Source organism: Asterias amurensis, chromosome 18 (assembly GCF_032118995.1).
Source record: "Asterias amurensis chromosome 18, ASM3211899v1".
Classification (NCBI taxonomy): domain Eukaryota; kingdom Metazoa; phylum Echinodermata; class Asteroidea; order Forcipulatida; family Asteriidae; genus Asterias; species Asterias amurensis.
In genome coordinates, this window is record NC_092665.1 from 14,486,309 (window position 1) to 14,500,826 (window position 14,518).

General features: G+C 41.7%; 2 protein-coding genes across 2 annotated transcripts in view; one reads left to right on the forward strand and one right to left on the reverse strand.

Annotated features, from left to right (window-relative positions):
• Window positions 1-1,918: 1,918 nt before the first annotated feature.
• On the reverse strand, window positions 1,919-10,084 carry LOC139950718 (uncharacterized). The gene is made up of 9 exons (XM_071949507.1): window positions 9,411-10,084; window positions 8,748-9,023; window positions 8,069-8,230; window positions 7,557-7,776; window positions 6,718-7,038; window positions 6,149-6,272; window positions 3,473-5,347; window positions 2,789-2,947; window positions 1,919-2,153 (listed from the first exon to the last, which is right to left on the reverse strand). The coding sequence occupies exons 1-9, from the start codon at window positions 10,073-10,075 to the stop codon at window positions 1,972-1,974; spliced, it is 3,984 nt and encodes a 1,327-aa protein (XP_071805608.1). The 5' UTR covers window positions 10,076-10,084; the 3' UTR covers window positions 1,919-1,971.
• Window positions 10,085-10,928: 844 nt separating this feature from the next.
• The window catches only part of LOC139950627 (condensin complex subunit 1-like), a 68,784-nt gene continuing 65,194 nt past the window's right edge, over window positions 10,929-14,518 (forward strand). Inside the window, exons 1-3 of the mRNA XM_071949403.1 lie at window positions 10,929-10,988; window positions 12,805-13,022; window positions 13,782-13,840. Of these exons, the coding sequence (XP_071805504.1) occupies window positions 12,829-13,022; window positions 13,782-13,840 (253 nt within the window). The 5' untranslated portion in view covers window positions 10,929-10,988; window positions 12,805-12,828. The remainder of the gene's footprint in view (window positions 10,989-12,804; window positions 13,023-13,781; window positions 13,841-14,518) is intronic.

A 14,518-nucleotide genomic window follows, 5' to 3' on the forward strand; every position in this document is an offset into this window, starting at 1 on the left:
ACTTCAGCAAAACAAATATATATAACACAAAATAGGAAGAGCATACAAAATAGCTTAAAGAATTTCAAATTCACATAATGATACAGGAAGGCCAGTATTTATACAAATAATTTGAACAGTCCTGGGACGAAAACAAGTTTAAATTCACATTAGTTTCTCATGATTTGTTTCTATAAAGATGATAATTATTTACATTGTCACCAAATTAATAAACAAACATACAAAATCGAAAATGTAACTATTATCTGGAGCGATTATCTTGATGGCTTGAGAGGGAAGTGGACAGGGCCCAGTGCCATACAGCTGTTCAGCAAAAAAATACTGCTCAACAGTAATTTCTCTGCTAAACAAATTTGTCTGTGTAATGTTATCTTGTAACCTGTCTCTGTTTAATAAGCAATACTTGTCTTTGTTTAGCAAGTTTTTGTGCTTACAGGCTTTGTGAAATTGGGCCCTAGTCTTTTATATCAATACACATCCAACATCGTAATGTTAGCACAACTAACAGGATGAAAAGAAAATTATGAACAACAAAATTCAAATTTGGGAATAATGTAATAAAACCCGAGTTTTCTTGCAGAAATTTGTTTGTGTGCATAATTAATATGAAAAACGAAAATGCAATAACAGATGTCAAATTTGCACCCAAGTATATATGCCTGTGATTTTTCCACACTAATTGGGAAAGTATTGAGTATACAGTGTCTACACACATCGGTGTAAAAGGGTCAAACCAAATGATCTAAATATGCACCCTCTGACTTTCTAGAGGTCTGGTATCAGCAATCCAATGGGACATTGGAAGCCGTTTCATCCATTGCCTCCTGGCCCCTGATCATTGTCTTCGTGCTATTTGAATAGACCCTTCCCATGAAATATGTAAATTGCACATAGCGCTTGCGCACTAACGTTTTGGTTGGCAAAACGAGGGAACATCGTGCTGTTTTGTACACGGCTAATGGGTGCGTGACGCAGACGCGATTGCGCGTCTGCTTAGTACACAACTCTATGGTGTTTGCCAACCAACAGGGTCTGTACGCATGCGTGAATGTAATTAGCATATTTCATGGGAAGGGTCCATTCCTCTGACATACTTTATAAAATTTCCCTCATAAAGGCGCCGTTTTCGTACAACAGAAAACTGCCTTGCCTTTATTCTGGAATGAAGCGTCAATCCTGCAGGAATATGAAACGCTTAGACAACAAACTCTGTTGTCTATGTAAAACCCATTTCAGACAGGCGCTCCAGAGTCGCGCCGACCCAAATTCTGAATTAAGTACATGAAAAGTTGTCTGAAACAGTTAGGAGCGACTGGACGCACTAGAAGTTGAAAGATCAATTGTTGCAGTCTTTCGGAATGACTCTGGAGCACCTTGGTTTCAGACTATGATCTTGTCATGATCCGAACCAATGTTAAGCTCAGCTGTCCAAAACCAAAATTTATTTGGGTCTACCTAGAGTCGCTCTTAAAGGCAGTGGACACTATCGGTAATTGTCAAAGACCAGTCTTCTCACTTGGTTTATCTCAACATATGCATAAAATAACAAACCTGTGAAAATTTGAGCTCAATCGGTCATCGAACTTGCGAGATAATAATGAAAGAAAAAATACCCTTGTCACACGAAGTTGTGTGCGGTTAGATAGTTGATTTCGAGACCTCAAGTTCTAAACATGAGGTCTCAAAATCAAATTCGGAAAATTACTTCTTTCTCTAAAACTATGGCACTTCAGTGGGAGCCATTTCTCACAATGTTTTATACTATCAACTTCTCCCCATTACTCGTCACCAAGAAAGGTTTTACGCTAATAATTATTTTGAATAATTACCAATAGTGTCCACTGCCTTTAATCTATTTGGTTCGGGGCAACTCTGGTGTGCCTGACTGAAACAGTGTACCCCCCTCCCCCCCCCCCCCCCCCAGTTACAGTAGCAGGTTTATACAATATCTACAACGGTCACTGTGCATCCTCATCGGCGGCCAGTTCTCTGCCTGTTCTGCCGAGTCAATCTGCTTGTCCGTCTCTGGGTTGATGCAGAGGCAGATGATCCGAGGTTGAAGCCTCCAGGATTTGTTGGAGTTACAGCTCCGAAGGCAGGAGCTGCTGATGGGGCAGGACTGCCGAATCCTCCGCCCCCCGCTCCTCCTCCACCTTAGGTTGTAAAACAACAAATAACAAGTTATCAGTGAACGATTTCCCTTATATAACGTCACAGGCCTGATACTTCACCGAGGCAATGAAGGTGATTGCTACCGTGCCCCCCTGGTCATTGGTGCCCTTGAAGTGCTCATGTAGAAATGTACAATTTCCTTATAGGATGCCCTTTACCAAGGAGAAAATGCCTTGGTGTCGTTGCCCTTTCAAAAACTAAGCATACAGGCCTGGCGCAGCAAAATCTGGCACAAAATATATCAATTGCTACTCAAAAAATCACAATTTGCAACACAATATCAACATTCAGTGTGCACAAAAGTTGCTCTGTCTGAATATTTTGCTATGGAAAATCTCTGGATGAAATCTTTTCCTATTTTGTATCATTGAAACAGTCATACCAGTCTTATCTGGGGGTATGAATTGAGGATAGAGGTTGATATTGTTTTTGGAAAAGCTTTTGGAGAGCTACGGCAGCCAAGGGCTGTATACTCCACAGGGACCTTAGAAAGATAACCATCGTACAAATAACACATGAGCAAAACAAAAAATTTCAGGGCAAAAAAAAACCCCTGGATTTCCGGTTTAAATGTAGAAATCACATCCCTATTATAAGGAGGGTTGATTTTACTCACCAGCACCAAAGTTAAATGATGTTGGTCTGCTTGGTGAGGCAAAGCCACCTACTGAACCCATGGGTTGACTGGCTTGCTGGCCGGCCTGACCAAACTGAAATAGCCCACCGGTGGCCGGCTGTGAAGCCGCTGGTGGTTGGGTCGCTGCTGCTGCTGCTCCTGCAAGATGAATGAACAGGGAAGAACATCAACAGCATTAGACAAGACAAGACGTTATCTTTGTTAACTATAAAATAGGTTTGCAGTAACACCATGCAAATATCTTTTTGAGTAGAGTTGGTTCTGAAAAGAACCGATGATTTATGATTCTTAACCGTTATCTTTGTTCATCCCTCACTACCCCAAATCCTTCTTTGCCCAAATGAAGGACTCAGAAAGCTGAGGGCTATAGGTCAAACTAACAGTTGCTGATCACTGGGTCGGGCATTACAATCTCATCCAAGTCCAAATACTTTGGTGTGGAGTGACATAGAAGAGGAGGGGATCAAGGCCGCATGTAGGCAAAAATGTCGAGAGAGAGTAAGGATTAATGCCGCTGCAATCCGTCTCCTGAGACCACTTTGGTATTGGTATTTCTTTTGTGCTTTTGAGTATGAATGGTCAACGAAATCACCTCGTCAACGAAATCATGGGCTCAACGGAATCATCTCGTGACCGAAACCTTAAATGAATGACGGTACTTACCAAAAGCAAATCCAGAGCTCTGACTTGCTTGAGAAGGGTTGGATGCCCCAAAGTTGAACCCCCCTGCGCTTGGAGCAGGTGTGGAAGACTGACTTCCGAACATACTTTGTCCCGGAGCTGTACCACCAAAGGTATTGGTCGGCTGAGATGTTGATCCGAAGGAAGGTGGTTGGGAGGACTGCTGGCCAAACATTCCAGCTGTTGTGCTTGCGGCACCCGTTTGAAACGGAGAGGCCCCAGCAGCAGGTGCTGCACCTGTTCCGAAGACAGACCCAGTACTTGCTGCAGGCTTTGCATTGAATGTGAAACCGCCGCTACCGGCTGCGGCAGGCTGGGTTGCGGAGACTGCTGGGCTGCCACCAAACTGAAAAGACGGCTGACTTGGCTGTTGGGATTGTTGCGTTGCTGCACCAAAGGCTGGCTTGAACTGAGGTCCACCTGCGCCACCCATGCCTATCCCTTGATTTCCAAAAGTAGATGCAGAGGGCTGAGCTGGTTTAGGATTCACTGACTGACCAAAACCTTGGGTAAAACTTGGTTTGGTGGCAGCAGCGGGATTGGCTGCACCGAACATGGAGCTTCCGGCAACTGAGGGGGTACTCAAAAATCCTGATGACATCTGAGTGGTTTGGCCAGCTAAAGTGCCAGCTGATCCCCCGAGGGAAAACACAGGGGTGCCTGTATTGCTAGTCGAAGGAGTGGCACCACCAAATTGGAACGGAGTACTCGGCTGCGCTATACTGCTCTGTGTAGATGGTGCGGCAGTAGGCACGCCGCCAAATGAGAGTCCAGCTGTTCCAAGTGTTGAAGCTGTGGTTGCCTTTGTGGATGAAAATTGGAATCCGGTTGTAGACGGGGCACTGCTTTGAGGGACTTGAGAAGTTGTCCCTCCAAATTGGAAAGTTGATTGAGTGTTACTTGGTGCAGCCTGGGCTGATGACACGAACAAGGACCCAGACATAGGATTGCTCGTTGCTGCTGGTGGTTTACCCACTGAAGCACCGAACTGAAATCCAGAACTCGATATTGCTTGTGTCCCAACAGGGGTCGTGGTTTGTGTTACAGATGAACTTGGCACGACCTGAGAATAGAGCGAAGAACTTATGCTGCTGTTCTGGAGTTGTCCCGATGCTGTGGACGCAGGTTGTAGACTACCTTGAGATGAGGTGATGGTAGAGGTTTGTGGTTGCGATAAGAATCCAGTCAGCCCACTTGTAGGAGTTCCCTGAGTCAAGATTCCACTGCCCACTGGCTTTGATAAGGGATTAACACCATGTCCTGCTTGGGACGTGGTGGTTAGCTTCCCCGCTAACTGACCAAAAGCTGAACTCGAGGTGGCCCCACCAAGCTGAAGTGGAGACGCGGTGGCTGCAAGGTCTGTACCAGCTAGCAATCCCTTCAAAACAGAATCTTTCTTTGGTGCTACTGATGCAAGTGACTGCCCAACAGGAGTCTGTATAGATGAAGCTGCGGGGTTGATTCCAGAAGAGGGCTTAGCTTTATCAGTCACAGTAACCCCAAGCACTGATGAGGATGTGGAGGAACTAGGAATGATTCCAGTCGGCTTTTCAAGGCCCGCCGTCAGGAAACTCCCACCAAGAGATGTCTTGGACACACCGAGGGGAGCACTAGACGGTTGTTTACCTGCAACTGTGCTCTGAAGTTGCGCCTGTTTGCCGCTACCAATAGTTCCGCTGTTGTTGCTATTTAAGCTTGGAAGCTGCAGGCCGTCTTTTGAGAGTGAGGAGACCGGCAAGGTTTTCATTGTGCTGAGTTTGAGCATCTCAGTCGAAGACAGAGATGAGGGAGCAGCCGTGCCAGTTGAGATCACAGGGTTTGCAGACCCTAAGCTTGTTGTGGTGACTTCTGGTTCATCTGTGCAAATGCAAAAGAAAAGATTTTAACAACCAAGTCTAAATTTAACCAGAGAAATCAGCAGTTCCCCCTTTTAAAGAGGGGCTCCAAGGTCAAATTCAGTATTGTGATGCACTCCTTTTCAAATAGATGGATCTCTCATGACAGTGGGGAACAAGTTACAAGTCTCTCACTTCACATTAAAATGGTGCAAAATAACATTTTACTTCGTACAGTTTCGGAGCGAAATTTAAAGCTTGAGGTCATCGGACAGCAAAAGCAAATGGGTCTTTTCATTTTAAGTGGAATTTCTGTGCTGACTTCGGCTCAACTTCAATGCAATTAAAGGAACACGTTGCCTTGGATCGGTCGAGTTGGTCTTTGAAAAGCGTTTGTAACCGTTTTTTATAAAATGCATATGGGTAGAAAGATGTTGTAAAAGTAGAATACAATGATCCACACAAACATGCCTCGAAATTGCGTGGTTTTCCTTTTACCTCTTCGACTAACACGTCGGCCATTTATGGGGGTCAAAATTTTGACTCCCATAAATGGCCGACCGTGTTAGTTCTCACAGTAGAAGGAAAACCACGCAATTTCGAGGCAAACTTGTGTGGATCATTGTATTCTACTTTTAAAACAGCTTTCCAACCATAAGCATTTTATAAAAAACGGTTACAAACGCTTTTGTTTTGACCAACTCGTCCGATCCAAGGCAACGTGTTCCTTTAAGATTAATAATCAAAATCATCAAAATACAGGTGCGCATCTAAAGGGTTTATTTCCGAGAGACAGAATCTGTTTTGAGGGGGGGAGACTTACTTTGCGGCTTATCTTTTTCCTCATCCTCCTGCAGTGAACCAAGGATGTAGTTGACTCGCTGCTTGGCAAAGTGTCGATCTTCTTGGAGATCTGCGGCCGTGTATTCTCCAGGGGAGCCGGACTTCTGAGATGGGAAAGGGCAAAGAAACTTATGAGTTTAGAAAGATTTTTTTTTTCCCGGTATTGTGTTTAACAGGGTACGCTAAAATGGGTTCTCTCCACAGGACTTTAAATCTAAACCATAAGGCATTCTGGACCAAAATCGTGCAAGGTTAGCAGAAGCAAGCTGAATTGAAACAAGGTCCTCCAAACTTTTCACTTCATGTTTATATTTGGTTTTGAAAGCTTCTCGTTCTTATTAAAAATTGCCATACTTTTTTCCCTTTCTAGGCTCAGTTTGGTTACACCGTATCCGAATTGGCGTCTACGACTACAGCTTCGACTGTTGCTATGGATGAACTTAGCACTCGACAACGCGCATTTCAGTCTTAACCATAGCTGCCATATTGAATACACCTGACATTAATTTGAGTAGTAGAAAAAAAATAAGAAGGTAACGGTAAGTTTACCTTGAGCGTATGATGTCTCTGCTTATCAAGTTTTGGTGTTTTCAATCTGGACGTTAGCAGACTCTTAGCCCGCACTTCGAACGGCGTGGCGTCTTTAGAGACTTTTGAATCATCAGTAACCTCTTGCATTTCTGAATCAGACTTTCCAATCTTCTCTGTCAGCCTGGCGGCGGTCAGTCTGACTTGAGGAGAAGATTGTAAAACGTCTTCTCTGCTCCCTGCCTCGCCTCTTTGAGGACTGCCGGGAGGTTGCCATGGTTTCTTGGTGGGAGAATCTTCCGGCATCGGAGGCTGGCTCATTACTCTTTTTCTCATCATCATCTGCAACAGGAATAATTGTATTTTGTTTTAATAGAAGAATTGATGTCTAGGCTCAACCACAGCACCCAAAGCAATCGCCGTGGAGCCATTTGCTTTTACCATGGTGCCCGTTGCAAGGTTTCAATACATACATTTGTCTCATAGAAGTGCCCTTTACCAGAGGAAAGTTGCTGTGTCCCTTCAAAAGCAAAGTTCAATTCCTACATGTTTTTTCAATCATCAAGTCAACTAAATTGGTCTAATCACACAAAGTTTATAATCATCTCACAATTCATATCCAGATTAACGATTAAAGGCAGTGGACACTATTGGTAATTACTCAAAATAATTATTAGCATAAAACCTTACATGGTACAAGTAATGGGGAGAGGTTGATGGTATAAAACATTGTGAGAAACGGCTCCCTCTGAAGTGACACAGTTTTCGAGAAAGAAGTTATTTTCCACGAATTTGATTTGGAGACCTTAGATTTAGAATTTGGTACCAATAGTGTCCAGTGTTTTTAACTTCACCCTTACATTTGCCATGGACGCTCTCCGACTGGAACTGATGGAGCTGTCGATTGCATTCCGGGGGGTGTGAGACTGCACCCCTCTCATTCCTGACCAATGGGAGGCTCTTTTTGCCTTTGTACTACCCTCCGGCGAGCTGTCCGACTGCGGGTAGCCGTTGATCATGGAGTAATTGGACGAGTCCGCTACGCTTGGAGTGCTGCTCCTTGATCCATTCTCAAGACGCCTGCCAAGAAAAATTTTGTTTTAAATTTATTATTAATAAATAAACAAAATGGAAAAAAAAACGGGCCAAGTGTAGCAAGTTCTGGTGAAAATTATTCGGGTGTGGGCTCATGAAATGAGTTAGACACTTAGTTTGAACCAACAACTTCCGGATTAACTTGCAGATTTTACCAACTGAGCTTTCCTATGTTGGCAGTCTCTCTATTCTTATTTTCAAACTAAAAAAAAATAAATCACACCCGCTGAACATGTTTCATATTTCAACAAGGCAGGCTGATCTAAGAAAATCCCACCTGCGTTTAGCAATGACTCCCGCTGATGAGGCTACACTACTAGCATCATCCGGCTCCTCTGTTTGAATCCTCTTGCGTTTCTCGTTCAATGCTGCTATGACTGCGTCCCTATGGAGAGGGTTTGGACTACCGCTGTTTCGCTCCAGAGATAACCGACGAAATCTGTAAGAACCATCAAAATCCGTTCTTTGAAGATGAGTCCTCATATGATTAATATCATTTCAGGTTGAACAAATACAAATTGACTGGAGTAGGATTTGAACCTAATACATGTATAACTTGTTTGTGTCTTTCTGGTGAACCATACTTTCCTAGGGCCCAATTTCCTAGAGCTGCTTTTAAGCAGAAAGTATTGCTTGACAATTGTCTGCCAAGCAGAATGAGCAGAACACCAGTCACAAATTTCACATGGGACATGGTGGTTTAGCTGGTAACCTTATTCTGGTAAGCATAATTTTGCTGTGCTTAGCTATTTAAATGGGTTCAGGTGTTTTGCCATAGACCTTTTCGCAAATACCATTGTGCAAGCGCAGACTATTGAATGAGATGAATTGTGGGATAGATATGGATCAAATTTGGTCACCAGCTAGACCACAGTGCACCTAATTCCAAGATTTAGGCGCGTGCCCCAGTATTTGCGAAAAGGTCTATGAAAAGCGACCACTACAGCAAAACTTACAGTGGACTTGCAGACCGTCTATTGTCTGGTCGTGCAATCTTCACCGTGACTGGACTATGAGTCCTGACTCCGCCCCCTTTCCTGAGAGGGCTGAAGGAGAGCCCCGCCCCATCTCCGTAGAAGATGGAGCTCGCTGGTAGGAGCCCCATGCTGGTACGGGTATATTGAGGCTGGTGGGTAGGGTAATGACGGTTCGTCAGGGGAAGCGGGATGCTGCTGTCGTGGTCCAAGGGATACGACATCTTGTGAATTGGCTTGAAGGGTTTTGGTGATGAACTGCAGTTGAGAAAAAGACAGATAAAAATGTAGAATCTATCCAGTGAACGATTTCTCTTGATTTAAAGGAAATCAAGAAACGTATACAAAAATACAAACTGCAAAATTAAGTTACCGAAAAATGTTAATGTATTTATTGATTCCATTTGTAAAAGTCAGATCTTACTTTTGATTAAAGATATTTTGTCTGAATGACGGACATTTTACAAGTACTAGCTGGCAGGGGGCATTAGAACTTACATTTTACAGAAGCGCATTTATTCCACTGGAGTGGAAGATAAGAGTAGTGCCATGAAATGGGGCCAAGATCTGAAGGATGAATTGGAGGGTCAAAATTATAATAAAAAACACAAATAAAAAAGCAATTACCAGGGAGTGGAAACTTACTTTATAAAATGATTCTTTGATGGCGAAATTAAAGGTGACCGCACACTTTTTGACAGCGGAGACCTGCCAAAGCTGCTGGTGTTTATGTTGGATACCTGTCTAGGTGAAATTTTCTCAGAAAAACTATAACCAGGTGATGAGTATAGACCTCTGGAAACGTACAAATCTTGATTTCTATGGTGATGATCTGGCGACTTTGACAAAATTACCGGCTCGAAATGTTTACTCTTCCATCCACTTTCTGCAGTTGCATGTCCGGAGCCTTGGAAATATTCTGACTCTCTTCTGAGAGAGGTTTTATGAGGTGGACTTATTGGTGAAATGATGGGGCTAATCACTGGTTGTGAAACGTAATTTTTGAAAGGGCTTCTTCTGCCGGTCCCAGGGCCTGTGGCTTTACGGCATTCGGCTCCGGCGGTGCGATCACCGTTGTCACCGGGGCCGCTGTCCCGTTTCGCACGTTTTGCCGACGAGTGTGTGACAACTGCATATTTTTGTTGTGTTGCTCCCGCTGTTTTTCTGCTGATTATGGTTGTGAACGCCAAAACTGACGCAGTGAATGTTGCCCATAGTAGAATTACTGACAGCACACCAAAACTCAGACCAAAGTGAAGAATAAATGGACAAATTATGCACAAAAAGATGAGCAGTCGACGTTCAGACATCTTTGATGGTGGTGGTCCACATGTCTGTCACACACTTAGCATTTTGTCGATACCGGAATTAATCGATTCTTTTTTATTTCGAGTAAAGATCGGTTCAGAGCTATACCGTATTATTTGTCCATTTTGGCTTTTATATTGTTTGTCATTCTGTTGTTAATGTCAAATATAAAAACGTGGTCTCGCATGTCCGTATATTGTTGTTTAGATTTCGAGATTTTTTGAATTTTTGTTCACAAAAAAAAGCAACAACCCGTTTCTTCATTATGGAGTTGAAATAATCGATTAGACATGTGCCGTGCAGCCATGCACAGTATCGAATATTTTTCTTAGGAAATGTTCAAATGAAGAATAATTTAGAAACAGTGTAAGATTATAATGTTTAATCTGGCAAATTACATACATTCCAATTAAACTGATGTTATTTGGTTCTCCAAACATAATCGTTAATAATATTACTTTCCTTTGACCGACCGGTTCTTACATGTAAATTCAGATTGAGTACATACATTCTTCTTCTCTATGTTCTGAATAATTTTTCAAAAATACAAAAAAACAAGAAATATAAGGGCCTATGATTGGCGAGTATTTTTACTCAAACCTTATTATTTTGCAAAAATAGTATTTAGTGAGACACATTGAGGTATATTATTTATGATAATTCAAACTCGGAGATTTAGTATAAATTACGCACATAAAACACAAAACCTTTGTTTCTTAAGTTTTTATTCCAAATTATTATTTCAAAACAAAGAATAGCAGCGCCATCGTCTTTTATAAGCGCGATTTTCATTGGTCAATCAAACGGCGGCAGATTGAGCGGCCATTTTGGATGTATGTAGAAAATAAATAAAACAATTTGGACGGCGAATTATCAAGCTAAGAGTTTCAGCACTTCCTTTTTATCGGTTAATATGTGAGTATTACTGAGTAATTTATTGATAAAACAAGGGAAATTTAAAGTGATACATTTTCAGGATACTAATGAGAATGTCATTCTTGTGAAGCTGAACCAAATAGACAGCTTTTTAAACAGTTTTTCAACGATTTTGTGACATGTTATTTTTATCGCGGTTCTCCCCAACCTCATCCCCAGGGTTTGTCGAGCAGTAGGAGGATGACCATCAAAGGTGTTGGAAATAAACTAAACCATGGGGACGAGGTTGGATTCTCCTTGACGGACGGCGGTATAAAAAAAATACACTTTATCTGTCAACAACTTTAAAATTTAATCAAATGCATAGGTAATTCATAACCTCCTAAAACACAAACCTCAGTGTAATTACTACTACGGTTGCGGAATTAGGAAAAGTTTCCGTATGGCACCACCATTTTTTCATTCGATCTCATAACTCAATGAAAATTGAACAAAATGAGATAGATATCCCTTTTTTTTCAATTTGTAAAAATGAGTGAAAAAGTGGTGGCGCCATACGGAAAGTTATCCCGGAATTATATTAAAATAAATTTTTAGATTTTTTCCTGATCCGTGACTGGACAAATTTCCGCTGGACATGTCTTTTTATCGACTTTGTCAACAAAAGTTTTTTATAATTCTATGAAACGCTCACATAATTCTGAAAATTGTGTTCTGTCATTTGAAATATAATGTTTTATGTAAAAAACAGACTGACATCAAAATTAATAATCAGTTTGTGGCATCCAAATAAAGCCAGGAACCTTTATTTAAAAAGAAAAGTAATATAAAAATAGAGAGCAAATTTAGCAATTTAGGAGGGCGCCCTCAATACGTTTGTTTTCCACAAAGTAGAAACTGGGTCAAGTTTAAAGACTTGCTTGTTTAATGCCCAAGTAAAATGCTTTCACCGGTGATTGCGCGCAGTTGCTCAAGCTCCCGCAGCTCAGTTTTCAACTGGCGCGAAAGACTACTAGTACTAGTACTATGCGCGTATTTTGGGCGACAGACTTGTCAATAAAGGGAAGTAATAAGTTAAAAGATATTTGGTACTTCATGATAAAGTGTCTAAATTTATAAAGGATAAACAATTGCTCAAATTGTTTTTTTGGCCTATGTCCCTCAGTTAGTCCTTCGGAACCCGTCATTTTGGCAATTGACTAATGACGAGAGAATTATGAAAAAAATATCTGTCCAGTCACGTAAGCTTGGGCGATATCACGATATTATCGAATATCGCGATACTAATTTGGAAACGATTTCGATACCGGATCGATTTGGTTTTAATCGAAATATTGGTATATCGCGTCGCGATATCGATTAAGTATCGCAATATCGCGATGTATTTCTAGCTGAGTCATCTTGCACCCTAGAGGTTCGGAGTAAAAACAAGAAGAATAGGTCATTAGAATACCTCTCTTCTGCTATGACTGTCTCTTCTACAACTTTCACTGGGAGTTTGAAGACTGATGATGTCAACTTTAATTAATCGCGATTATATCGAATATCGCGATATATTGTCGGCGATATATCGTGAATAAAATAAATTGATATCGCCCACGTGCAGATTCTTCTTCTTCCTTACAAGTGCTGAGTTCATAAATTAAAGATTACTGCACTGCAGCTGGGCACACGCGTGAAACCATGAACGCAACCTCATTCAAGATAGATAGATAGATGTGAAAATACTAGCACTGCCGAAAGTCAGCACCCTCCCTCTTTCGGCACTTGCACTTGTAGTTGTATTTGCAGGCTATTAACAAATTAGTGTTACTTTTATAAAGGAGACAGACTGTATTTCTTACTCTTCTTGCAGTGTCACACACCAACAGCGTCCGCAATGAGTTTTGAGTTTGTTCTGCCGTTGAGTCACAAGGACCTTCTTCAGAGCAGAGGTACCAACCAGTATGTGGTGGAAGAGGTTTACCCCGCTAGACAGGTACCCGACAGGGTCTATGGGTGTAAGACTGCACTGCGGACTGAGGGCCCCTCAATGATCCTAGACCATTTTGATGGTTTCTACAGTTTACTCAGGTAACTATTGGTAATCTGTGATATATATTTGGTTTGCGGTAACACCATGTGTGTATCTACTTGCCAAGTAGAGTTTGTTCTTAGAGAACTGTCTTGCTTAATTCTACTACCGCAGAGTAGACTGTTCGGGTGTTCGGGAGACTTCTCAGTTCTGAAAAGAACTGTCCTGCTAATTAACTATTACCTGGGCGGATAGTAAAGATATAGGCTGGGACTACTACTTTAGCTTATAGGATCGTTATTAAGTGTACTACTGCGGAGTCAGTTCTTGGGTTGGTCTCAACGAGATAATCTGTGACAGTTCTTGTTAGTTGACTATGGCTATCAGCAGGCTTGATACTTTAGGGAGGCAACAAAGGCGATTGCCGCCATGCCTCCAAGGCCCAATTTCATAGTGCTGCTTAACGGTAAGCAAATTTTTGTGCTTACTTTAGCAGAAAATTTTCTAAGGTGCAAGCACCGGAAAAGACTGGCATGCCTTTTTGTGTGATTGTGGTTAGCAGCGCTATGAAATGGACATCGCACAGTAAGCACAAAATCGGCCGCTAAGCAGTGCTTTGAAATTGGGCCCTGCTCATTGCCTTGGTCTGTTAGTGTTAGTGTCCTTTGAAATGCTCAAGGAGAAATTGACTGTTTCCTCAAAGGCTGCCCTTTACCAAGACCAAAAATCGAGGTTTTACTCTCGTCAGATTGTTTTGCTACAATGGGTTGGGCAGTTATCCAACTCTCACCTTACCTTACACCTTTGTTTTGTTGCAGACATTTTAATGAAGTAAAACAGGAGACGAAAGAAGATGCATGGGAACTGTTATTGAAAGGTACTACAAATTGTTTAATTGCATTCTCCCTACTCAACAAAAGGTGTTTTCTGTTATTCCTCACTTTTGTTTGGGTCTAGACAACTTTAAAGGGAAGGTACACGTTTGGTAATTACTCAAAACAAATGTTAACTTAAAAACCGATACGGTAACGAGCATTGGAGAGCTGTTGATAGTATAAAATATTGTGGGAAACGACTCCCTCTGATGTAACGTAGTTTTTTAGAAAGGGGTAATTTCTCACTAAAATAATAAAAAGACTTCTAGCTAGAAGTCTTTTACTCTTATCTGAAAGCACATAAATTTGTCCACTAGGGGTGTTTAATTCTTTCATCATTTTCTCGGAACGTCGATGACCAATTGAGCCCAAGTTTTCACAGGCTTGTTATTTTATGGTTATGATGGGATACACCAAGTGAGAAGACTGGTCTTTGACAATTACCAAACGTGTACCTTCCCTTTAATATAATCCTCTTACTGTAAATTCAGGTAAATTGACAAATCGTTTTAAACCATTCAGCCACATGGTTCGTGTATGGTGCACATCTTTGAAAGCAGCATTCTGTGTATGCAGCGTTCACCACATATTATTTTTGCAGGCTGGCACTGTGGATGTTTAATTCAAAACACAGTGGATATTATATATGGTCAGGCAGTTAGTCTGTTAATTTCTCAAGC

Bases quoted from the DNA above. Each gene is read 5' to 3' on its own strand.
- LOC139950718 (XM_071949507.1), bottom strand. From the start codon at position 10,075: ATGTCTGAACGTCGACTGCTCATCTTTTTGTGCATAATTTGTCCATTT. The intron at 8,231-8,747 runs GTAAGTTTTGCT...TGGTTCTTACAG, and splicing joins AGACGGTCTGCAAGTCCACT to ATTTCGTCGGTTATCTCTGG. The intron at 5,348-6,148 runs GTAAGTCTCCCC...GCATTTGCACAG, and splicing joins GGAAAAAGATAAGCCGCAAA to ATGAACCAGAAGTCACCACA.